Source organism: Apis mellifera, linkage group LG10, assembly GCF_003254395.2.
Source record: "Apis mellifera strain DH4 linkage group LG10, Amel_HAv3.1, whole genome shotgun sequence".
Lineage (NCBI taxonomy): Eukaryota > Metazoa > Arthropoda > Insecta > Hymenoptera > Apidae > Apis > Apis mellifera.
In genome coordinates this window covers 1,193,527-1,221,285 of record NC_037647.1, presented here as the reverse complement: position 1 = coordinate 1,221,285, position 27,759 = coordinate 1,193,527, and the positions used below count along the sequence as shown (strand labels likewise).

Sequence of the window (27,759 nt, the reverse complement as noted above, 5' to 3'; positions counted from 1 at the left end):
AAATCCGATGGATGGAAAGTTAACGCGTGGATAGTGGGAGATAAGGAAAGGTAGATTGGGGATTATGGGGTTTGGTGAACGATAGGTGAGAAAACGTACGAGGATGGGTTCGATTTATTTTGTTGGAAATTCTTGGCCTCTCCAAAGTTTGGCCCTCTTCTGTAATTATGTGTTTCTGAAATTATGTTTGAGCAACACGTGGACCGTGTATAACCGTGGAAATATTATTATGTGAAATATCATTTGCATAGTAGTCAAGGTAATCGTGTTTCGAGACCGTCGAGACGAAATAATTAATAGAAATATCAACTCATAAGGGTCTGAAATTTTAATTACGATCGTACGAAGAAATTGTTAATATGCGCCGGAGACCACACGCATAGATATACGTGTATAATTTATCGGGTATAAAAATTTTATATTTATGTTACAGTCTTTCCCTTCTTGTTTCCCAATTTGTTTCTTAATACGTCCTCCTCTCCCTCCTCTCCCTGTCATGTCAGAGGCATGAATATGCAATTTAATAATTTATGGAAATTTATACTTCAAACGTAAGATATATAATTATCGACGAAACGAGATTTTTGAGATGACAGTATTCGTTTCAAAATTTTTTCTTTTCAATTTTAATAAATCAGAATATAAAAAGTGATAAATTTCTAAAGGAAAATTTCCGCGTTTATGGGTTTTTAACACAATTATTGCAAAAATCTAATTATAAGCAGAATACGATAGTTTGATTAAAAATTAAATGTCAGAGAAACGAGTCTTTAAATAAACGATAACCAAACCCTCTTGCGAAACGAGATAAAGGAAAGGGAATGAAGCGGGTACCGCGTCGAAGCAATAAAACGCGAACAAGGGACAGCAAGAGAAACAACCCCGACGAGACATACATCACGAAACGTCCCAAAAATGTTGGTAAAACGTACACGCATACACATACATGCATCACGCGTATGCTTGGCATGCATGACGGCGAACGATCGACACGCGAGATTAGAGGGAAAGCGTATCGGGGAAACGAGTTTCTTCTGGCGCTAGGTCCACCACGTCAAGATCGCGCGACAGATAGACCAGTCCAGGGAAAACACGCTCAAAAGGAAAAGGAAAAAAAAAAAAAAAGGAAAAGAAAAAAAATAACCTGTCCAGATCCTGAATTTTCGCTGGACCCGCCCCCTGCTATCGTGGAGTCGCGTATTCATGGAAAACTGTCAAATAATTCTGCAATGCGATTCGAGAGAAGCGTTTGATCCTCTCCACGAGCAGCGAGCAGCTCGATGGCGTCGTTGACTCGCGCGCACACGTGGCCAACCGAGTATATTTTCAGCGACACACCATCGGTCCAGTCGCTCTTATTCGCGTGACGCGGCTTTAACGAAGCGATCAAAGAAGTTACGAAGGTGTGTTTCGGATTTAGAATTCGTAAATAGAAGAAACGAAAATGGTTTCTTTCATACTCTCATATTGATTTTCGAATTAATGAATGAAGTAATGGAATATAATGGAAACAGTGCTTCATAAAGTTTTAATAACAGAGATTTCTCTTTAGAGGGAATCCGAGTCTATCGCCATGATTATTTTTAATTACAATTATTTATAATAATTTTTAGTAATAATAGAAAATTTATAAGCAAATTTTGAACGATTGCCACGATCATTTCTTGTTGCAATCATATATACGGAAAATTTTATAATAATTATTTTTAAAGTCGTTTCTCAAGAGCTGCCACGATTATTTTTCGTTGCAAGCTTATGCGTATAGATGTTGTATGTTGCAATGAATGCATTTTCTGTAGCGATAGATACTGAAAAAAATATTATTCGTCGCTGGCTATACATATTAAATACGCTTTTACGCCACGTTTTCTTTTCATATTTTAATATTTATTTAAATTTTCACTCCCTAGAAATAAAATATTATATTTACTTAACCTTATTAAAACAGGTTAGTTTTGCTATTATAAACGAGGGGTCGCGCCTCAAAGAAGGTCGGGGAATATTGCATAATACCACTTCCCCTATATGCGCGTATACAAGCACATATATTTTATTCTGGATACAAATGAACGATTGCGCGTGTTCATTATAAAAAGAAAAATCTACGTTCGAATTTACGCAACTGTGAGCTCATAAATCTAAATATTAACTCGAAATTTCGTCGTATCTGGAAAAAAAGGAGAACGAACGAGAGAGAACTTATTCGCCAGATTTTCCACCAAAGAAATTCCCTCCGTTTGATCATCCACTGAAAAATCCAAGACGCGGTTCCGCTTCACAACTTCTTCTTCCATCACGAGAACTTAAACGAGACCTTCTCCCATAAAAATTCACCTTTCCCCTCAGCCGTTTTAAAAGTCACGGGTTTTAACCCCTCCTCGAGTCACTTTTGACATGGTTGCTTCGTGGACCTCGCCGCTCCTTTCACCACACGAAAACGAAACACTTCGCACGAAGTTGAGACGTAGTAGATGCTTTCGACGCCACGGAAAATCGATGAATCAAAGATCGTAATGGACGAGGTTACAAGAGGCTCGCAGCGGTGGCCAAGCTGCACTGGATACCCATAAATCGACCGAGCAGGCCACGTCCCACCGAATTGAATCCTCGTACTAGTCGCAGGTAGCCGCAAATTTGTACACGTTGAGTCGAGGTTTCTCCTCTCTCGTGAACCACTCCTCTTGTGGCAACAAAGTAAAATGGCATCGCCAATGCGTGTCCCAAAGGTAAGAAAAAGAAGAAAGAGCTAAGAAGGTCGACTCTTGTGGTCTGTGTCAAAAGAAACTTGTATCTTTGGGATCGGTTCAGATCGAGGGAAGATAAGACGCATAGTGCAAACTTACAAGCTTGTTCTCTCGCATTTGATTTAACTAACGGGACCCACTAAACCTTGTATCTCTTCAAGGATCTTCATTTGGAGGCTTATCGTACGTGATAGGTGAGCAAAGAATATTCTTATAGACGTAAAGTCTATAAAGACGCTCCGCAAACCCACATCCCTCTGCATGGGGGGTTGACATGTTTATTTCGCTGCGTAATCTTCTCGGATTACGTTTGAAGAGTGGAAAGAATAGTTCGAGAGAGGGGAGGGTGGAGAATGAAAAGAAAAAGGAAAGGAAGAAAGGATAGGGGGCGGAGGCAAGAAGCGCATACCTGGGATCACACGTGTGAGCTCGAGAGTTCTCTTGTGGAGGATCGTGTACACGAAACGAATCCTTGAGAGAGGCGACTACGATCGATTTGTAGCCAAGATGGGCCAAGGTGATGTTTGATCAAGTCTTTGAACTTGTAAGATTGTTGAGGTATTCATTAAGTAATTTTCGAATGGTAAAAGTTATGAAGTTGCATTTGAAATATTTCAATTAGCGGAAATTAAATATTATATAATATTTTCGATTAGGGAGGAATTTCAATATTAAAAATTTCTTCGTATCTTAAAACTTGTTTAATTGTAATCTCTTTTCCTTCGAGAAAGAAATTTGTACAAATTCGTTCCAAACAGCAAAGAATATTATTCAAGCCAATGAAGAATAATAGTGGAGAAATGGGTGTTTTCAAATGAAAGAAAATTATTCTCTAGGAAATTTATTACTCCATCCATCGCGTGAATACGTAGAGTGTGATCCATACGGAACATACGTGGGTGGGAAAATTGGTCGGGGGATGATTTACCGAGAAATGTCTTTTTTATGGTGTTTGGAAGATTCGTCGGGAAGATACGAGGATGAAAAATAAGGTATATCGATCTTTGTACCACGGAGAAAGAGAGAAAGAGAGAGAGAGTACATTTGGACGTTTATTGTGAAAGACGAAGTTTATCATTTTAATATACACCCTTTTTTTTTTATCCTTCATAAAAAGGTTACTCGTAAATCAAATCTTTCTCTTATCCGTTTCTTATCATTTCGAAAAATTTCTCGTAAATCATATTACCCAATGAAACACGGTGTGTACAGCGGAAAACAGAAGCCTGTCCATCCCAAGAACAAAATACCAGGTTGCAAGAGAGTTGCACTCCTGATTAAGCCATTCGGCTCCATCCTCTCCTAAGCTTTCCTTCCTCGGTCTTCATCCACAAGATACTCGTATATTTTCCAAGCCAATTTCTGCAACCATCTAGCACATCCTTCTTTCTTTCCTCAAGGGGAAAATCGTGGAGAAACACGATCATTCGAACACGGCCTGTTATTCAAGTATTCGTGGCTGCGTGAAACGCAAAATTCGTGACGCTGTTACTACGTAAATGCATGCAAATTTATTACGACCGGGGGCAGGATGCGTGCGTCGCAATTTACAACGCTGTAAGATAAAATGCGTAATATCCGTGGGCATTAGAAATGTGAAGGAGACGTGGTGGTATAACCGCCGCGAGATTACACGGCGGAGAAGAGTCGAGATCGGCCGAGGAAGTTTCTAAATAACACGATGCACCGTGTTCCACGATGAGACTGTGCGTTGTCGAAGGGGGAGGGGGGAGGATCGAGAGAAACAGAGATGTAATTGCCCGATGTTTCACGAATTCAGGGGTTGCAGCAGCTTTTTTTTTTCTCCAGAGCTTCGATCGATCTGCGTGGATCCTGACACGCAAACGGAGTCAACGATTGATGGGATATAACGATATAATCGATCAAACGTGAAAAATGTAAGGGAAGTTTGGATGATCAAGATCAAGAGGATAAGAATTAACAGAATTACAACTTTAAGCTGATGGAAATAAAGCTCATCGTTAATTTTTCCTTGTCCTTTTTTCATTCTCCTTTCCTTGAATTCTATCCTCCTCTATATCGCTATGGATTAAAGGTCTGAAAAAATGTTGCACGTAATTTCCTGAAATCGAACATTTATCACGCTGTTTTAAAGATAAATAATTAAATTTATCTATCCAAAGTGATCCTCCTTCTAACCTCTGCCTCATCATTAACATTACTCATTCCTGAACTTCGACCTCCACTTCTTCATCCTATCTGCCTCAGTCTCTACCTGAACCCCTGAATACTCTCTATTTTCTGACTTTTATAAAAGTCTTGTGTATTATTCTCGCATTATTTTAAAAAATTATTCTCCATAATCGGAATATTCGCACGATGCCCAACTGTATGATCATGGACCGAAAGCGATGATATTTATACCATATAATTTCGTACTTGTAACTCGTAAGATCGTTCAACTTCTAATTTTACTTCCTCTGGCAATAAAATTCCAAACTCGGAGTGTAAATTAACAGTAAATCCACCACAATATCCCCGAGATTACAGTTTCTCCTCGACGAGTGAAAAAGGAAATTCTTAAGAATCACGAAGCCAATATTCGATTGCTCCGGTTATACGGGCTCATTCAATGCAAAATATCGGCGTCCGACTTGTATCGGTGGAGGTTTAACCAGGTTTAATTAAAGTCCAGATGAAACTTTACGAGCGGCGATAAAGCGGTACGCACACTTCCCTCCGTATTTGCACGAACGGTTTGGTGTGTACTCTCGCGGAGGGAACTAGTTTCGCGCGATCGTGTACTCGTCGAGCTCGAAGATGGAAATCAACGGGGAGAGACAAACGCGCGAGCGAGTACCACCGCGCACGCATGCATGACTCTGTATCGGTGGATTGAAACGCGACAAGCTGGATCGTTTGTCAATGTCGTCCTTCGCTGGATCCTTTGTTAGTATCGCGGGTTTCGCGTTTGTAGATGGTGCAAATTATTTCGTTGGAGATCGAAAGTGGCCTGCGTTTGGCTGCACGTGCCTCTGTCGGCGGTCCATAAGTAATTATCCATGATGAATTTTCCCGTCGCGTTAAGAAATCGCTTGAAACTGCCCGACTGGAACTAAAATTAGATCGAATCTTGGTTCAATTCGCGCAACAATTTTAATCTCGTACAAGTTTTTTAGAGATTAAAAATTATTCATCCTTGAAAAAAGGGGTTTCGCGTGCAATTTCGACGCAAATGTTGGGAAATGGTCATGTTGGGAATAGTTTCTAAAAATACAGAAATAGATAATGTTACGTGTTATGGATATAAATTCGTGTTTATAGAAAATCGTGCCATATCGGAAATTTCTCTCGTATATATATATAACGCGAGGAAAACAATCTCCAACTAAAGCAGGTTTAATTCTTAAATTATAATTCCTGTGTTTATTATTTGTACGGAGAATCGAGTTGTACGAGTGTCTATTGTGAATGTATATAAACATTACTTTCTATAAATATTAATAATAGTCAAAAATATTATTGATATACGAAACTTTATTTGCACAATAGACATTTCCTATTACGCACAATAAATTAACATCAATAATGCATTGTATATTACGTATTTTTCCATACTTTATTCCTATATAATTACTATATTCCTCATTCATCGCAAACAAATTAATTTCTAGGAAAACGTGACGAATGCGATACCTTCGTAGCAAATTAACAATTGATCGAGAGAATTTAAAATTGCATCGAATCGACAGTGAGCTCGTCTTATCCGGGGAAAAGTCGATGAAAACACGGATGGAACACAGGACAGGAGGGTAGGGAAGGTGGAACGGAGAACGGTCTCGGAGATTCATGACGCGGAATAATCCACAGGATGAGGAGAGGAGGCTGTGGAATACCGCATTATGCGAGCGTATCGGTGCCCTTACACAGATTTCCCATCGACGCCAGGAAAGAGACAGAGAGGGAGAGAGAGAGAAAGGGAGAGAAAGAGAGAGAATTGGCCGGGTCTAATCCTCCAGGACGGAGGACTCAATTTATAAACGTGCCCAGTATTACCACTCAAAGGCTTAAAACACTCGACACCGAGCAGACGTCGTGATGCCTCGCGCGGACGAACACATGGCATTTCACACTGCAATTGCCACGAATGCCTGCCCGCACAGGGTGCGCGTTAGTCGGGGATAAGCGCGAGAAACTCGAGTGCTATTCAACCCTGGTTGGCTGCCCTAGGAAAGCTCTCCTTTCTTTTCACAGGGACCTGTTTTCCAGAGAAGGGTCTTCCTCGCCACTTCACAAGCTGTCCGCTTTCCGTTTCGAGACCGTTTCGTGACGCAATACCCACGCCTCGTGGGTTATTCTTCTCCCTCCTCTCTGTCTTTTGATCCTCCACGCCTTGGACTCTATCCTCCTTTGGTGTCGGATACGCGGAAAGACGGTTGCGCGCAAGTGTAGGTAGATAGATGTTCGAGGTGAGCGCAAGAGTGTGCGATTCGAAAGCGGTTTAAAAGCTTCGAAGGGCGACTTGAGTATCGCGTGACAACAGGTAGGGGAGGGGAGAATCGAGCGGAGCCAGGATTCTCTGGAGTATTCAGCGGCTACCAGTTTACGAGTATCCTCTTCTGCGATGTTTCTATTTCGCCGAGGAACAGAAACAGACAGTCTGCGGAGCTAGATCCACGCATGTTTACGATATATACGTGCTACGAGAATTGTTACGTGTAAGATGGTGAGGGAGAGTGTTTTTTCGGAGAGACTTCCAATCGAGAATTCGTTATTGATTGTTCGTGTCTCGCGAGAGCGCGCGAAATTTTGTCGATACTCTTGGGAGGGTGGATTCTATTAGGGTTGGAGCTCGATGGCAACGAAAGTAGACGGAAAATGTGGTTTTCTTGTACGGTTGAAGGGAAAAACAAAAGGTATTTGGAGGTATTATTGATTTTAGTTAGACGATTTAAGTGTTTTGTTATAATTAATAATTATAAAAATTATAACGTTATCATAAATTTTGTGTGAAATGGAATTATTGGAATGTTACAAAATTTCATTAAAAATAAAATTTTACATTTTATTTTTAATGAAAAATTTTAATATATAGAATATAATAATGGATTATTTTAACAAAGTATCATTTTATGAGAATCAATTTTTAAAATTTCGATATTCTTTTTAATATGTAAGTTTTAAAAGATTTAAAACTTACATATAAGTTTTAAAAGTTTCAAAAGACAAAAATCCAATATATAATTCATTACAAATCACAAAGTTTTATTAAAATTTTTCAATTAGCAAAATTTTCTTTCTAAGATATGAGAATTTTCAGAGTGACGATACATTCATTATTTTTACCAAGCGATCGAAGAAACGAATGGTAAAAATAAAAAGATCAAATCCACCCTCCAACATTCCAATTATCTCGAAACAGAATTTTTCGCGTCAGGTTATCCATCTCTACCAGACATATCACCATTAATAATTAAAGATTCTCGGTTATCGGGCAAAATTGGTTGCCAGGAACAGAGAAAGACACGAAATCCGAGGGGGCAAATCAATGGGAAAGACAGAGAGGAGAAAGGAATTGGAATTACAGTCGGGTAGTTCCTCGATCAAGGAAGGCGCCACGAGGAAATTTCGCGTGCGGGAAAGTGCGCGGTGGAATATTTAAATGGCAAGGGTTGCCAACCGGCATCTAAGTGGCACTCTCGCCACTCCTAACCGTCCTTTACGTTTTCCGGTGGTAACAACGGAACCGCCGACCCACGTCGATGTCGTTTCCGCCCTCTCTATCGCGTGCCATGAAGAAATTTTCATATTTCCTTTTTTCTTTCTTTTTTTGAGAAAATATAGCTGTATGACCCTCGTATTTTTCGCGATGGAAACGTACCCTTCGAAGGGGTAGCTTTCAGCGAATCGACTGTTCGAAATCGTTAATTTTTCTCCAAACCCTTTTCTTCTATTTCTCTTTCATTTTTTTTTCTCCTTGTCTGAAGGATGTACATGGATTTTAAGAAGCTACAAAATTCGAAGCTGAGGTTGAATTTACCGAGGAATTACCGAGGATTTCGAGTCGAGAGGGATCAAGAGTGGCTCTTTTGTTTCAATGACGAAATATTTTTGAATAAGGTGGAATTTAACCGGGATTTTTCATCGCGAATCTCGAGGGAATACGAGGGGATAATAATAATAATGCGGAGAAGAAATAATATTTTCGGTATCAGTTGACGGTGTACGAGAAGTCTGATAATCTGGAAACGGAAGTTTTTGTTCATTATTCAATAGCAAGTTTTTAGCCGATTTCACGATGTAATTTTGCGAATATGTAGGTACGTAGAGCGTGGAAATGGGAGAGCAAAGAGTCTAGAAGTCAGTCTTTTTATACGTTCTTTGTATACATCCGTGAAAAAACTTGCTCGTTCATTTACGTTAATTAATCATGACTGACGGACTACGTGTACCAGCCGTACTCATGCAACGTTAATCCGTTTCCTTGAATACAGCGGAGTACGCTTCTTTAAAACATTCCGCAGAAACGGATAATGGGTGCGCGCTGCTTTATTCATTCATGTGGAAACAATCGCATTAACCTTATTACGATATACCTTGATACTATTTCTCTATTAGATATTAGAAAGTATAAAAATTTATCTGGGAATACTTCAATCTCGTAAAGCAAAATACATTTCTTCAAAGTTTAAATTAATATTTCATTGTGATAAAACTTTCGGATTTCAAAATTTAATTTTTATTGTGATTAATTTTTAAAAAAATTTTTATCTTTCCGTTACAGGTGCGGTTCTCGACCATCGAAAATTTCATAGTGAAAAGTGTCGCCGTTTCCTTCACACCTCTGTTCAACGGCGTAAAATGAACGAATGATCGACGAACGACGGTGACACCTACGCGATGAGGCCGAAATCGTGTTCCCTGTTCCTGTTGTTCTGCGTGTTGATGCCGGGATTGGTATGCCCCTTCACATCCGGCGAAGGTGAGCAAACTTCCGCCTCCAACGAAAAACACAGTTCTCTCCCGCTTTCTATCGATCCAAGAACTCGACTCGTGGCAGTTGGTGACGGACGAAGTTGTCGAGTACCACTTCTTTCGCCACGAGAAACGAATGCTCTTGCCTCGTAGATCGCTCGATAAGAACTCGTCACGAAAAATAACCGTCATTTTATTATTTCCAACTGATTCGACGCGTGCAATTAGCTGAGAGATAAGGAGTTACTAATGTTTGACGTTAGATTTCGCATAATTCAAGTCTGAAATAGGCTTCCATTTCCAGAAAATATCCTGTTTTATTTATGTTGTATCATTAACTTGTTCACACTCTAAGCTTATTTATTCTTGATCACGATCTTAACTAACAATTTATTACCTAAATTATCTAATTTTTTGAGCAAATAGATTTTTTAAAGAGTGATATATATATATGAGACTTTCATCTCTTTTTCATTTAATCACAATTTCGAACAGATCTTCGAGTCTGATTTCGACTCGAGAAAATATGTTAAACGATAGAATAAATAACCGAAGAAAGTATATCCATAAATTTCTCAAATAAATCTCCAATTCCATTCCGTCATTATCATTTGCATCCGAATGGTACACTTTCCAATATCTACAATTAACGTTTCCTGATTCTCGTCCAAGGGTACGTCACTAATCAACGTTCCACGTTCACGAAGAGGGGAAAATCGAACACGGGCATGCTTTTGCGATTCCCAATGCACCAGAGAGATAGAGAGAGAGAGAAAAAGAATCTTTGGTTCTATGTGCAGCAGAGCACGAGTCTCGTCGGATTGGGTAAAAGGGAAAGGGTGAGCGGAGGGGAGCCCAAGCAGATCTAATTATACGGCAAGTCAGCGTCGTTGATTAGTGGTGGGCATAACCGGCCGGTTACGTTACACCAGCCGTTTTCGATGATGGATTACGCTCCCCTGGAGCTAGTTTTAAAGCGACCTTACGCGAAGGGGGGTGAAGGCTTGGTCTTTCTCGGTTTCTTCGCGCGCTCGCGAGACCACGTGGCCGACTAATTAGCGTCCTCGACATCAACCGGCCTCGTCATCGCTGCGCACAGGGGATGATGAATGGTGTGTGTGTGGCCGACGAAAAGGAGGAAAAAGGAAAAAGGAAAAAATATATCGTTACATATAATAACGATAGAAAGTTCACGGTACGGAGTAAATACAGGCTTGGAAAGGAGCGTAGCTCGAAGCGAGAGCCAATCGAGAGAGAGTGGAGAGAGAATTATTGCGTTCTTTAAATCTTCTTTCTCGAGAAACTTATTTCCCTCTAAGATGACAGTGTTTCAAATTAACATGTTCGCTAAAGTGTGCGTTGCGCTTTGGGCATTGGTAAAAAGAATTTTAAAATGGGTGGGTGAATGATATGCAGTTTAAGGCAGAGGTCGTTGTATCTGTTTAACACCGAAAACCTGTCGGACCTGTTAAAATTACGTGTTTCGAAGATATTTCTTTTTTTTTCTTATTTCTGCGATTGTTAAAAATATAAGTGTGCGCTTTCAAAATTGTAATCGCAGTTCGTTAGCATTTATTTTTCGCAATTTTAGATTTTATATTTTAATTTATTATTGAAAATATTGATAGGTAAGATTAATTTTCATTTTTATTGAGATAGAAATGTAAATGTAGAAACTCATTTATATTCATCATGTTACTTAACTATACCAATTTAATTGCCTTTAATCACGTTCACGTTGCTCTAATATTAAAATGAGATATTCATTAAATTAAATGATTTTGATGGAAGATAGAAATTTATCCATTTTAACTAATTGTCGATTATCTTAATTGAAATTTGATATAGGAGTTAATTAAGTTTGTTTTCTATAAATTTTACGATTTAATTTAGAATTATTAATGCATTCTATGTATGCATCAATTTTAAATTAATGATGAAATTAAAAGAAATGTTCGTGTAAGTATAAGAACGAAAGAGAAATAATTTTTAAATTTTTGGCTATACATTTTTAACAGGGATCCGTAATTGATTGTTTAAATGAAGATTTAAAACAAAACGAAAATACGGAATAATAAATAACTTTGTTCGTATGAGGTTTTATTTTCGAATAAATCAAATTTAAACATTTTCCACATACAAAAAATTAAATAATTCTTGAAAACTATTTTTCAAACGAAAAGCAAAAAAATGTATTCCATTTTTCGCTTATTTTCACATTTACAGGGAAATTATTAATTTCAATTTGAAAAATTCTCTAATTTTATTTATTCGAAAGCACGCAATTTCAGGACTCCCTTTTTCGTTTCGAATCATAGAACTCATTTATATTGAATTTCATACTGTAAAGATATAATTCGACAAATAATTAAAAATTTCACTTATCAAACTTTTCTCTTATCACCGTTTTATCTATCCTCCACAGAATTTCGCTCACTTAATATCCCAAAATTAATCTCACACAATTTCCATCTCAAATATCCCCACGTTATCCTCAAATAACCGCAAAACTCGTGCCTAACAACTCGTCATCAACAACCAAACATCTCTTCACCAACACAACGACCACACTTTTCTAACACGTAGAGTAATTACGCCTGCCGGGAGAGCGGGCACGGCCGTCCATTTTTCCCCCGTCGAACCGGGTGGAAAGGAGAGGCATCGCGATGCAAATTACACGCGTCGACATTTAACGACTCCGATTGTGTGCACGCGTGTGCAACTTTCCCGCGAACACCAGGTGTGGGTATCGTCGATGACGTGGAGGAAACCGGCGCCTAAGAAAATCGCTTTCCGTCCTCGCATCGGTCAACCTACCTGAGTAAAAAGAGAAAGAGAGAAAGAGAGAAAGTGAGAGAGAGAGAGATAGGGGCGACTCACGTGTGCAGGAACGCGTGTGTGAGTAATTATACCGACGATTTATCGCGACGTGATATCGTGTCATAATTCCAGCGAGTCGGCTGGCCGTTGTTCCGCCGCGCCGAGGAAAATATTAGCCTTGTTAATAATTAAACGGGAAGCTCGACGCCAAGCGTCGTTTCCCACACATTTAAGGCTCCAGGTCGACTCGCTTGGGTCTTGTAATTTCGTCTATGCTCCCGGTGTCCTCTATTTTTCAGAGGAGAACGTCTTCCTATAGGAAATATAGAAGGAAAATTTTAGACGGTACGGGAGAGAGCGATCGAACTGTTTAGAGAGAGAAACTTCGTTCATAATTTAACTTTCGAGATGATTTATACGGTCGAAGTGAGAGGATATATAAGATTCCATGGGACGATTTAGATAGTTTGCGCGTACATTTATTGAGATTGGAATGAATATTGAATATTTATTTGGAATGAGAGAAAGAGTTTTGTAGAAATGGAAAAGAGAGTTGAATTCAATTTAATGGAATTGGAAAATGAATCTTGTTAAAGAGTATCCTGGAGAGTTTGTAATTAGATCGTTGCAAATGAACGAATTCTTGATAAGATTATTGGTGTTTATATCTTTGTTGAAAGGTAATAGTGATCAAAGTTTGACTCGACGAGTGCATCTCATCTATCGGGAAGCAAGGTTAAATTTATTACAATTATTCGATTATTGATTGATTTAATTGATTGTTATTAATAATTGTTTTATTTATTCTTTTCTTATTATATATTGCAATAATTTCTTTTATAAATTATGTTTAATTTTAAAACTTGTATAAGAAATTATTTATATTTGATGATTGATAGTTGAAATATAGTTCGACTAATAAGATAATTGATAAAGTAATATTCACCTATCTTCAAGCTTTAGATAGTGATATATATGTATATATGTATATTGTAACAAATATTTTAAAAAAATGATATTTTAAAATAATTTACAGATTTTTATATAGTAATTTAATATTATATATAGATTGAAAGTGATGAATTTTAAATAAATGAACATTTTTCATGTGAGAAAAAAAATTCTAAAAGTTATTGAAAAAAATTATGGAAGGTGAGTCATATTACGATTTCATTCGTTATTAATATATTGTAGAAAAGCTTTTTATATTCTAAACAATTTTATTACTTATAAATATAATACAAATTAATACAAATAATCGAATTGATTGAATGAATGTATTAAATATATATTTGAAAAAATAAAGTATAATCACAAAAAGAAAATTAATAGGTTACAATTCGATTAAACATGAATAAACGATTAAACAAATAAATTGAATGAAATGAATTTAATTTGAATAATCGAAATGATTGCTTATAACAGAAAATGAAGATCAGACATTTATTTCGCCAATTCAAATTTAATTTTGTAAGCTTTGTCAGAGGAATAACATTTTCTAATTTGTTGATACGAACTAGAAAATTCTTCCCACCTGGAGTATTAGCTTTACGAACAATATATAAAAGACTAAGAAGTCGTCAAAAGTAAGTTAATAAGTCAAAATTTATAATTGGAACCTATATCATTTTCTGCTAATGAAGAGAAAAATAGAAAATAATATAAATCTTCAAATTTTCCAACATTCCCGATAATATAATTTCAACTGAAATAGATATTCTTTCACGTGCAGTCCTGATAAAAAATAGGATAATCTATAGAAGGATGAGACTTGTAATCCCGAAAAATCAGCCAAGAATATTTACGAGAAAGGTCGCCAAAACAACATACATAACACAACATAATACCGGATAACATCTATCAAAATTACCGTAATACCATTTTCAAGGAGGTCAACCTTCCGAAACCAGCGATCTACCGAATCTATCGACGTCTCCTCTCTTCGTCTCCTCACGAGCCGGCTTTCGCCTCGTATCCGGTAGCGAGGGAAGAATTACGAGCGGAGAAAATACGAAGCCGATCCTACCTCGATTACCCACCTCGGGAAAAAATATTTATTTCAACGCGCGAGAAAGTGTAAAATCGCGTCGGTGAATCTCTAGATTTACGACTAATAAATCCCTCCATCCCGTTCCCCTCCATACTTCTCTGCCCTCGATAAAAATGTATCATCTCGAATTCTCCATCTCCCTATCTATCAAAAAATTTGTTCGAATTCCCATCCGTTCAAAGTTCCAAGGTATAACAGTCAGCCCAATACCTCTCGCCCCCTCCTCCGTGAGAACTTATTACTCATCCGGGCCCCCATTTCGAGCGATAAGTATCATAAGTAAATCGCGATCAGGCGTGATCCCTGACGATGTGATCCTTGATCGCATTGTGGGAGAAGAGGTGGAAGAGGGACGAGGATGAAACGACGATAATAGAGAAGGAGAGATTGGGCAGATTGGTCAAAGGATAGGTGGGAGGTCGAGTGGATCTCGCGAAATCGCCCCGAGCAAAAATGCAAAAGCGAGTGCTGGTTGGCGGGTCGGCTCGACCGAGCAATTACCGTGGTTGGTTCCACGGTCGGAATGGGGCCCCTTCTCGGGCCCCAAAGGTTGCGTTGGGGAACGGAGGCAGAGGAAGGGGAGGGGAGAGTCTGTGGTAGAGTCGAACGTGAAGAAAAAGAGAAAAAAAGAAAAGGGGAACAGGGGAAAGAAGAGAAATGTAGGGAGAGAAGTGGAGATGATGGTGGGGGGAAAGACTCTTTAATCTTTCGTAGTCTCTCATCGGCACCAACTGGCCGACCAGCGGTATATACTGGCCTCTGTTCCGCTTGTTGCAAACCTCTCTCCCCGTTTCTGTCATTCTTTCACCCGCCGCGACGAAAGGTCGGGTCAGCTTTAATTATCGTAAATCAAACGAGAGAGTGGTGCGCGTCGAGAGGAGGAGGAGGACGAGAAGGAGGAGGAGGAGGGGTTGTGCAAGCTCGCGCACGCCGCGATTATTGTTGAAATCGCGGAGAACGACGAGCAAAAGAATGGACTGGTGTAGAACGCAACGGCCTATGGTAACCGGGATCGTGAAATATCGACTGATCGAATTACAACACAGACGATATTTTTCCCCTGCCTCCCCCCCTCTGAACTCTCGCTATCTTCGGTTGGCCAAAGAGTATCGGTTATAGCGGAGACGAGTTACGAAATTTCTCGATCTTCCCGTTCGAAAGTCGAATACATCCTTTCTGTCCGGTGATTCTTAATTGCGGCTTTCGACAGTATGAAAAGCGGCTTTGCTTGACCAGTATCTTGAGGAACGAGTTGAGTAAACCCAGTTTTATGGTTAATCTTTGGAAAGCGACGATCGCGGAGAGCATACGATATTTTTAGTCGATGGTTAATTCTTTTTAATTGGATTGTAAATTTCGTTTTACGTTTTGATAAATTGTCAGACACAACTCGTTATCTCCGCATCCGATTATATATTTTGTACGTTATTTTTTTCTCCTTTTTATCCAAAATTATCCACTTTATTCATATCTTTCCTTTCTTTGTGCAAAAGCAATTTATGAATAAAATTGTGAATATATTGGATATATCTATAAAATTTTTATATAGTTTGTCAATTCTTAAAATTCCTCACGTTTTTCTTAAATCATCTATTCGTATTCCTTAATTTTTTCTTTTAACTGGATTTTTATTGTAAATCGAGTCATAAATACTATTTAAAATCAAAATCATTCGACCGATCAAACCAATCAAAATCGCCTCCGGAAAGAACTTCTAAAAAAAAATATTGATAAATTTTTCCACAACAAGAGGCCAACACGTAGGCGCGAGTTATAATCGATCGAGTGCCCACGACATGTATGGAGCGCGAGTTTTCCCGCGCCTCGTTCGATCCCGCCTCGTCAAAGATTCGAATCTTCGGTGCCCGCAATTTCAATGCAAATCGGTACACGGGGCCCCATTGTGTCTCTCAAATGGAACGATGAATCCGCAAAAAAAGCTTGGCACGTGAAATTTTGTTCCAGTTCTCTCTCTGTCTCTCTCTTTCTCTCAAGGAGAGATCGAGACACAATGGACGATCGGTCGAGGGAATCGGCGTGACGTCGATTCGAGGGCGGTCGATTATCGACACGAGGAGGAAAGAAGACGGCTAGAGGGGGTGGAAGGAAAGAGGAGAGAAGGAGAGAAGCGTGCACACGCAGTCAAACAGTCGTATCTGATTCTGTTACTCGGTTAATTACACGCCTTGAACGTGGGCCTCGCTTCAATCGACTCGTGTAATGCGCATCATCGCCCTCCGCTTTCTCGCCCGCCGCCACTTCCGGGAGGGCCCCCGTTTAATATTCACCCTTCCGTACGAGCTGGCGCGTTTTTCGACTCGTTTCGTTGGTTTAATTCGCGCTGCTCTGCTCTTCGCCCTATCCTCCGCCAGATTTTCGTCGAAAAATTTCGCGCGACGATTAAAACAATCGTGTGTGTGTATGTATGTGTGTGTGTGTGTATGAACGCGTGACGGATGAAATTCGATGAAGAATCGAGTTAACCGCGTCGACCACGAGCCGGGATGATAGGTTCGATCCGAGTGGAGAAAGCGGAGTTTTGATGAAGTGGAGGATTATCGTCGAGGATTAATATGCAATGGAACGAAAGTGGTGAAGAATAAGGAAAATAAAAATCTCTAATTTTCGCTCCAGTGAATACTTCACCAAATGAATATATTAATAAAGTAAATGGTTCGTTTAAATCGATCGTTTAAATTATGAGGAATGAAAAGGTTTTATTTAAATTAAAATATCTAGATAGTTTTTCGATGGTTACCATGATATTTTTTTTTATTTAAAAAAAAAATGCATTGTTTTTCCGCGAAAAAAATACAATGCACGATTCATCTCCATCCTTTAATATTTTTTTCTATTTTTAATCGAAAAACAGATATGTTTTCGTTACGGTTACGAATCGTTCTTTATAATATACGTTTTTAATAAAAACGACAGAATTTCTGTTGCGAGTATATGAAGATCTTTATGAATGATACAGTACACTGAAATATATTCTGTACTAATGTACGTTTATATGAATCATGAAACGGATAGGATAGATTTGGAGCGTTGTTGTTGGATTTACTTTGACTAACATTTTTCATTTTTCGAATCTTTCGAGCTTAAATAAAAAAGCAATAAAAAGTGGCACACAGAATAATCAAATGCGTCTAAAAATTTTTCCTTGTATTAAAAACTTATGAGGTATAATAAAAAGGCGCCTAAAAAAAAAAAGAAAACATAAACAGACAATAATGAATCGATACAGGTTTCTCTAAATATCGTAAAAAAAAAAACGTATGTGTAAAATGCAATGTATGTATACATTGAGTCGAAAAAAGCAAAATATCACTCTCGGAATATTTTCTCGCAGGTAAGTCGTTCTCTCAAGTAAGGTATCTGAAAAGACGAAGGCCCCTTTCGAGTGACTCTTAACCCCGGATTATCCGAAACGATACTTATTCCAGCGTGGAGAAGTCAACACCAGGTGCGAGACAAATATTTTGAACGACTTTCGGCGAAAAAGGTGGCGAAAGGCTGTCGGTCGAGAATTAACGTTTCCCATGAATCGGTCCCTTAGAAGTTGAAGAGAGGAGGACTACTTCCGGTCTCGAGGGTGTACTGAAATATACAATAAGACGGCGCCCGGTCGCCTCGAGTCGCCATTGTATTCCATGCCATTCACGGTTCACGACCTTCGGGGCCCAAATAATACCAGTCAAGCCCTCTGTCGGTCGGGGGGGGGAGTAGCCTGCTCCCAGGGGACTTTGTTCTATCGTTATTCCGTTTAACGAGAGATATACGTCGACGAGTGGACCCCGTCTGTTTCTTTATCGATCGCTATCGTAACGGACGAGTCGGAGAGTCTACGATCGATACCAGATCGAGGATGAGAGCAGAGGGATAAGCGAGGAATCGATGGAAGGCAGTGTACTCCTTTCCTCTCTCTGATCGTTGGAGAACGAGGTTCGAGGCTGAGATGAAATCAGGTTGAACCTCCCTCGATTCGTTCCGTTTGGACAGCCGCGCATTATCTCGGAACGGTGCGCGACAACAGCCCCGCATTGTATTCGGAATCGTGGTCAGAGGTCAGAGTTAAAGGGCGGTCAGTGTACCCGGAGGATAGAGACTTCTCAGGTGGCTGGGGCGCTGATTCGCAAGGGACGACAGTTTGTCTTCCAGCGATATTTTGAATGGAAATAGAAATTGTGATAAGTGAATTCTAGATGAAGGATATTTCAGACTGATGAAAGATATTTGCCTTGTGCAAGCTTAACCTTCCTTGTCGACCTTTGAGCCTTAAACAGCTAGAGGGATCTTAAGATATTTATTTCGCGGTATTTTATATCGTATGTTGAATTTTGGAATATAAAGATTCGAATAGAAAAATTATCTACATAAATTTGTATGATAAAATATACAATATGAAATCACACACTTTACGCGAATTCTATTAATAAGTTGTGTTATCAAAAACTTTTTGTTTGATGTGAAATATGACAATGAAAATATAATAAATTATATACATAAAATAATTAATTTATTAGCAGAATACTATTTTTCACGATTTAAATTTTAATGTTTTATTACCTAAAGAAATTTTAGAATTAATTTTACACTTTCAAAGAGATTTTCCATCATATATTTATATATACACACATTTTCATTAAAATCAATTTTTCAAAATAAATGAATTTCCTTGTAAAATATAAGTGTATAAAAACTTTCGATTGAACTATAATTTTCTTGAATTCGCTAAATCAAGATATTTCAACAGAAATGAATATTCCCATTTATAAATAAATTTAAATCAAAGATTTTTTTCTTTAAAAATCGCATAAATATTACGATGGAAGACTTAAATAAATTTCTGTTTAGAAAATATTATCGAAAACTCGACGAAAAGCTTTTCAGAATGCGTGAAACCAATTATATTATTCCATTATCGTTCAAAACTCGACACGACAATTTCCCCTGCTTCCTCTAATTTCCAACAAAATAAACGAAATAAAATAAACTTTCCGGCATACAGAAGTTACATTCTGCATGAAGTAGTAGTAACGTTGATCACGCAATAAACGTGTAGCTTCCCTGGAACCGAACTTCCTGGAAATTCAATTTCCTCCTTTCGATTTTTCCCGGCAAATTAGCACCCTTCAACCTCCGCCGCCGGTGTCAAGGTGTCAACGAGGGTCGCCGGGCACCTTGATTTCGAGGCTCGTTAGGCGCGCCGAGGTTCACAAGAGGGATTCTCGCGTACGCGTACGCCACGGAAGAGGCGGAAGAGTCAAGCGGCGGGGTCAATGAAGCCCAGAGCACGAAGCGTTACTCTTTGGCCGGTGTTCGGCCTGCTAAAATAACAAGGCACGTGACGCGAGAAAACAAGGAAGCTCTTGTCTTTTCCTTCGTTTCTCCTCCTCCTTTCCTCGTTGTTCTCCCGCCTTCGAGTTTGCCTTTTGGTCCTCTTTCGATCTTCCCCTTCTCCCTCGCCTTACTCCTCTTGTTCGATTTGTGTATTATGTTGTTGTACGCGTGGGAGGCTGAACAATTTATTGGATATTTTTCTCGAATATATTCGCTTTCTTGTTAACACGGCTGATCGTCCGTGAAGGGGGGAGGGGAATTTTGTACGTCTTATTCACGACGCGGTGTTGCTGTTGGTTATTTCTGCACTTTGCATTACATTATGGTATGCAAATAGAATTGTTTATCGGAGAATGAAGTTGCTCGGGAGATTTATACCGCGCTTAGCATTATAAATTATTGCGATATCGTGTGAAAGTGTCGTGCGAATGTCGGATGAATAGAACGGTTTTAATAAATTTTTCGAATCTCAATTATAATTTTGATATATTTACTTTGCATATTTTTAATTCGAAATTTGATGCAGGTAAATAAACTCAATTCTAATACGATATTTATGTTAAGTTAATATCGATTTTGATTGATATAAATTCTCAAGCAAATAGACAGTGTAAAAGGTATATATTTTTATCTGCTTTTACCTATTATCTTACGATCATAAAAAACCAGTATTAAATGACCCCATTGATTAGTATGCAAATATTATGCCAATAATATGTAAGTAGTACATTTTCTATCCACCGTAGATCATTCTTCCCATTCACTGTCACGTATTCCCGTAATTCCATTATCTTCCACCACAAAAAACTCAGAACAATAATTAATGGACTCGTCGAATAGACTAGACAATATTCTTTCCCAAAGTATCAAAGCCTCGTATGAATGGAACACGTTTCCAAGGACGGAAGACATTGACCAGCGCCGCCTCGAAATAGAGTCGTCGCCGTTCAAGTCCTCATTGTTCGCCACTTTCACCGCCATAAATAACCCAGACCTAACACCCCTCCCAACACCTCTCGCCACACCTAATCCACACAACCCGTACACCGTTCACCGCGAGTCGAAACAAAAATACACATCTCGAAATCTCACCCGCGCCCGATCATCATCCGGCATTTCTCTCCCTTTTCCAATCTCTCTCTCTCTCTCTCTCTCTCTTTCTTCCAATCTTCTCGATCTCTGGCCAAGCACGTCCTCTAATCTGCATCCTCCTTCGCTTCCTCCTCCAATGCGCGCACGTTCCATCGCGTAGCCGTGCAAGAGGGGCCGTGGCGCAGGTACCTTTGTTAATTAAGAGGCGTCATGTGTGGTCCCCTCGGTCGTATAGGTACACGTTGAAACTGTACACGCTCGTGTCTCCGGCCGGCGTAATACGTGGTCAACCCACGGCAGTAGCCACGCGAGATGTCTCTCTCGCGTGTATGTGTACACGTGCATGCAACACGCGCGTGTACATAGATGTACAGGGAACTCGTATCCAGCCAGGAGACACGGCCAACTATCCAGCTACACCGGCTAACGAGAGGCCTCGAGCGGAGGAGGCCTCGTGGCAGGGTGATTCGATGGATACACCGTTTCGTTCCGAATTATCGGAAACCGATGAACCCGATTTTCCCCTTGGAACAGTGGCACGAGGCTCGCGTGTCGCGTGACGTTGCTCAATTAAGTTCGCAACCTGCCCCTCTCCTCTTGCTCCTTTTTCGTTCCTACATTTCTTTGCAAGGAAGAGAGGAAAAGAAAGAGAAAGAGAGGAGAGGATTGTTTAGACGCGTATTTGCCACGAAGAGAAAGGTTAAAAGAATTATTTCCAAACGAATGGAAAGAAGGAAGATCTCTTTGACGAACAGTCAATAGAGTAAGATCGTAAGAAATATCGTATTTTGTTAATCAAAAAATCATTGTGACAATAGGAATTATTGTTTGTTATAATTTATTATTATTATTATTTACTAATAATTATTTTATTATACATGTTAATGATAAAAGATTTAAATTAATTGTTCAGAGAATAATAATAATAGACAATTGTAATATTAGTGAGTGATAAAATTGTGCATTTTTCTTGAAGATATTAAATAATTCCTTTGAGTGACTATAATGAGTATATATTTAGCTTTGATGGAATAAAAGAATAGGTGGTAATTTAAGGTAGATAATTAGAGAAAAGATCCTATCGTCCTACATTCGGAAAAATTCGTTACGAGCTCTCGATTCGAAGCTCTAGTAACTTTCTACCAGATGCAATCTCTGTATCATGTACATAAAATGAAATAAAACTAATAATTTTTAGAAATTTAATCTATTAAACCTGTCAATTCAAAATTTTGTAATTTTTTTGTAATTTTTTTCTTTCGTTGAAATAAATTTGAAAATTCTATTCATTATCGATATTACTCTTTCTTAAAGAGTTCGATCGTGAAAGTTTAAGATTAAGATTAGGGAGAAACAAATTTCATAAATCCAATATTATATAAAATTTCAAACTACGATAAACTTTTGATACGTATTCTTCCAAGAAAATATTTGTTACTTTACTTTCATTTTTCAATAAGGCAAGCATTCACGCAAGTTTATCACGCAACTCCTTTAATGAACAAAATTTCCTAATCATGCCTTCAAATTTCAAAACTTTCAAGTTTCAAAACTTCATCAAAGAATTACTATACGCTATTAAATAAACCAAGGTTGAAACCGTGAAGAAAAATCCACGCGCAAAAGAAGCAAATACACGCGTAATAAACAGCTCGATTTCTTCCCCTTTATCGACCATCTCCACCACCCCATTTCGCCCAACCTCCTTTTTTCCTCGAGTTCGCGTTATATCGCTCGATTAAGCGTTCATCTAGTTATTTTAGTTTCTTTTTCTTTCTTTTTTTTTTTCTCCTCCCATCCCTTTCTCGTAGCCTCTCTCGCGATGTAGAGAGAAGGGAAAAAGAAGAAGCCTCTGCCCTCGAGGGGTAGAAGCGAGGGGGTAGCGCGAATTAGCGTGGTGTACGAGCGAGCAATCAAAGAAAAAGAGAGGGGAGGAAAGGGATACGGTTGTGCTCGAAATGGCCAGCCTGGAATTTATACGAACTCGACCAGAGGAATTAGGCGGAGGGGTGGAAACGATTCCGCGGAACTTTATCGGGCAACCGATCAGCGGAATTATCGGAAATCGATGGAAATCCTCTTTTCGCCGGCTGTGTCTCCTCTTGGCTTCGCTCGATTGAGTCCCCCCCCTCTATCTCTCTTTCTCTCCGGGTCTTCTTTCACGTTCCATGTTTTCCATCCTTTTTTTACGTCACGCTCGATTCCCGCCATCGTATGTTTGCGTACGTGTGCACACATTGTGAGGAGGGAAAGGATGATTTTGACTCGGAGGAAAGGGAAAGAAAGGCGTGAAAAGAAAACATCGTGGACGAGACGACGACGGATGTTCGGTTTGTTTTAATCGTTTGTTTTAATCCGTGGAAATCGATGTTTTCGGAATATTTGGAGTAAATGGTTCGAAGAGATGATGGATGAAAAGAAGAGAAAAAGGTTTATATGTTTGATACAAAGATTCTTACAGGTGGGTTATTTCGTGGTTTATAAATGGGTTTGATCTCGTATTTGAGGATATGATGTATTTTAAAAAGAAGAGAATTTATCGATGATACGTTAAAATGGAATATTGTGAGTTAAGAATAAGTTAGACTTATGAAATAGATTATTATATATATACAGATCCATAGCAAAGAATTTTTGCACTTTTAAGAAGGGAATTCTGATCTAAACTACCATAAACATATATGTATAATATATATATTATTATATTGAAAAACATAAAATTCTTATTTATCAAATTCCAATCCAATGCTTTAGTTTTACTTCATAATATAATTCAAGATGTAAGTAATAATTTTAGTTAACTTTACATTTAAAAAAATGCAATGTTTCAATGTTTGTTTGTATATTTCACTAACTCTTTACAATAAGAATAATTAATATAATAAATATTAAAACAAAAAACAGAGTAATAATTAAAATATCGTTCGATGAAAAACTGCTTATTTTTTATCTTTCGATACGAATTTCGCGTAAAAATTTATCAATGATACGTGAATATTGATATAAAAAAAGAAAGAATTAAAAGAAAATAAGGAAAAAAACAAGAGTTTATAAAAAGGATATTTCCTTACGATTAATATTCCCAGAAATACTGTAATAAATGAGAAAAAAGTCTGAACAATATGCGGCTTATTCCGAAGTAAAAATCGGGAACAGAGATACAGAGGTTGAATGCGCTTTAGAAAACAATCGATTTTCACGATCAAATATATTCGAGAAGCGAATGAACGTAACGGTATTGACCATACGTGGGCATTTGTGAAAAGATTGGACGAGGGGGACGGTAGGAAAGGCGATGGGAGTGTGAAAAGAAAACATCGGGAAATGGACGTACTTCATGGTGCACGATATTCGTTTTAATCGACCTAAACCCGCAGAAAATCGACGTTGCCAGCGTGGTGTCGATATGGCTGGTCGCGGTGGACCAAAGTGGCTAACGACGATTCTCCTACGAACCGATTCGCGTACAAGGGGGTGGAGGAGGGGTTTAAAAACTGGCCGTACCCCATCGGCCACTCGATCGGGATCCATTATCGAAAACCGATGAAAATTCTCTTTTAGCCGGCGCTTCGATTCGCCACGGTAAAAAATTTTTTTCTCCTCCCCCTCCTCCCCCTTCCCTTCACTTTTCCTCATTCTGTCATATATATATGTATATATATATATATATATATATGCACGAATGTCTTTTTTTTTTATTCAGCTCGTTCGTTCATTCGTCCGCTGACGCTTCTCATTTGCCCGTTGCTCGATTTCTATCTCCACGGTCCGGATATTGGAGGTATCTGCTCGCCATCGGGTATAAATTCTGACAATTTTTTCGGCGCGAGAGATAGACTTTTGTTTTCTCGCTTTTTTTTTTTTTCTTTCTTTTTTTTCCCTCTCCGCAATTCATTCGAATGCTTCTCGTGAACCGCGTGAAAAATAACGAGCGTCGATAACGATAAAAAGCTGCTGCTCCGACGCGACGTCGATCACGATTTCCATTACGTAATCCGTGTTCGATGTTATTCGATAATAATTTTTTCTTTTTTTTCTTCAGTTATACTTGAATAACGAAAATAATTGATAACAATTATAAACTCGATGTAATCAAAGTGACAGCTACTCGTTTAATTTTCAACGATAGCGAGATTGGTTATAAGACGGTTAATAAGATGATAAGATAAGGGATATGAATGGAGAACTTGGAACTAGGCCAATAATTTTTATCACCCTAATTGTTCTCCTTGTATTTCTGCCCGTTGACAGAAGATCATTATATTTCAGAAATAATTACTTCGTATATTATAGGTTTTCTTATATTTAAAAGAAATAGCAGTACGAGAGATTATTTATAAATTTTTCATTAATAGAATCTACAATCTAGATTGTGGATATATTAATGCAAAATGAAATTTATACAATTATTACTAAAGAAATAGATTTAAATAAATAAATATTATAATTTGACAAAAATTTAATATATTTCTTATATTAAAAAGTGTATATATAAAAGTATTAATATTTTTTATATCAAACGTATAACATGAAACTCGATTTCAAACTTCCATTCTCTTTTACTACGTTCTCCTTTCCAATTCCTTGCCCTCAAACAGGTATCGTTACGAATAATATTCTAAGTAAACTTACCAAAGTTCAACTCCAAATCTAACCAATCCCTTTCCAATTATTTCCCACTAGCATGCCTTCTACTAACATCAAACCATCGTTATTACGAGAAACCCAAGAGCGTGCATACCTCTTAACGAGAAACATATACCTTCCTATCCACCCCCTCTCCCCTTCCCTTATACTCGCTATATACGAGTTTCATTATTATTTTCTTTTTTTTCTTTTTTTTTCGAAAGCAGGCGCGAGAAGACCTGGTATATCGGAATCCCGAACGATTATCTCGATGAAAATTGTGGCCCCCGGCCAAATGTCGCACGGGGATAAAGGTTTAACCGGCGGTTGGCGGAAAATGCATCGAACTCGCGTGCACGGGTGCGCCGCGTAAATCCGAAAATTCATTACTGCAGCGAAAAGCGGGCAAAAGCGGGACCCGATTGTAGGCGAGCGGACCCGTTCCAAGCGTGCGAGACGGCAGGCATTAATGGGCCGGCGCCAGGATTTACAAGAGGAGGGGGAGGAGGGGGGAGGAAGGGGACGCGTACTCTGTCCATTGTTGACAAGCAAATATAGAATTTTCACGATTCCGATGGAACGAGCCCCGGGGCCGGTGAATAAAGCCCCGCGCGAAATTAATAACTCGATCGTAAATTACGATTATGCCGTGGGGGGAGGAGGAGGGGTATGCGTGTGTGGGAAGGGATGTAGTGTGTGTATTTAGAATTCAAATGACTGACTGCGCGTCCCAACCTGATCCTGCCTGATTGCCGCCTCTCCTCTTGCCACGCGTTAATGACGTTAATCCAATTCTATGAATTTATCACGAGCCGATAATAAGCGGCGCCGTTTGTTTCGATTCGGATTTCGGGATTACCGTTCGACTTTTAACTTGATATATCGGTAAAGATTTTATTGTGGGTGGGTAACAAATACGCGTATGATACAGATATTTTGTCGAAGAATTTGGATGTAATTCGTAATAATGGGTTTCTATATCAATATATACACGAGTGGATTGATATTAATTTTATTTATTATATAATAATTGATTAATATTAATTGATTAATACTTTAATAACGTAAAGTAGCGAGAGGAATTCAATTTTTTACAATTCAAATAAGCAATGGCAATTTGTTAAAAAATCGTAGAGAATATTTTTTTTATAAAATGTTATAATTCGCAAATACCAATTTGATATCCTGAGCAACAGGACAACAAATATCCATTTCGTATTTGCGTATCGTATTACATTTTCTTCTTGCAGTCCGTCTATCATTCTACGATATTTATTTATATTTATTTCCAACGAGTATTCTTCTCTATTATTTTTCGAAACGATCGAAATCGAATCTAAATATTATAATATATATTTTTTTTTTCAGAAGGCGAGGATGCCGCAGAAGACGAGGATTCCTATCTCTTAGAAGAGGATGATGTGCCTTCGGCGACGATAGCCACCGACACAGAGCTGATCTCTGAAGCAGGCGGCCATCTACCCGTGTTCCTCACGGAGCCGGTCGATTCCTTCGTGGTGAAGAACAAACCGGCCACTTTACATTGCAAGGCCGCGCACGCGTTGCAGATCTATTTCCGGTGCAACGATGCGAGGGCTGAGGATTCTCAGCAACAGGACTTCGTGGACCCGCACACGGGTACCAGGATAGTCGATTGCGAGTTGAACGTGACGAGAGATCATATCGAAGAATATTTTGGCAGAGACAAGTTCAAATGCGAATGTATCGCCTGGTCTGGTTCGGGACAGATTAAAAGCCAACCTGCGACTGTTGATGTCGCTTGTAAGTATTACAATAATATATTCGTTCCTAGAAATTGTTCTCTAATAACATAGTGGATAATTAGAATTAATTTGGAATTTTTTCACGAGAGGAAAATAAATTTGCGATTGAAAAGACGGCTTTCTGATCAATATATTTATGAAAGAATTTCTCGTATACGACGTGACGTCAACGTTGAAAATTATTAGAGTCACGCTCTAATTACTTTGTGCTGAACACAAAGTTTTTAAAGCAACGCGAGACATCTCAATTCTTCCAAGAAGTTCGTCGATAAATATTCGGCAGTGGACAGTTGTTTGCCCCGCTGTCCGTACAGCCACGACTTTCGTCTTACTTCTGGCCCCTCGTAATTATCTTGATTCTCCT

At 38.7% G+C, this 27,759-nt stretch overlaps 1 protein-coding gene and 1 non-coding gene across 10 annotated transcripts in view; one reads left to right on the top strand and one right to left on the bottom strand.

Annotated features, from left to right (window-relative positions):
- LOC408264 (netrin receptor UNC5C) overlaps positions 1-27,759 on the top strand; it is a 48,300-nt gene that overhangs the window by 6,417 nt on the left and 14,124 nt on the right. For 8 of the 9 annotated variants that reach the window (XM_006558227.3, XM_006558229.3, XM_006558231.3 and 5 more), the window contains exons 2-3: positions 9,490-9,687; positions 26,980-27,393. In XM_006558227.3, coding sequence (XP_006558290.2) covers positions 9,606-9,687; positions 26,980-27,393 — 496 coding nt within the window. In that variant the 5' untranslated portion in view covers positions 9,490-9,605. The remainder of the gene's footprint in view (positions 1-9,489; positions 9,688-26,979; positions 27,394-27,759) is intronic. The other variant, XM_026443209.1, reaches the window with a different exon arrangement.
- Positions 1,021-1,101, bottom strand: Mir3793 (microRNA 3793). The gene has a single exon (NR_039497.1). It is a non-coding gene; the product is annotated as a microRNA 3793 (primary transcript).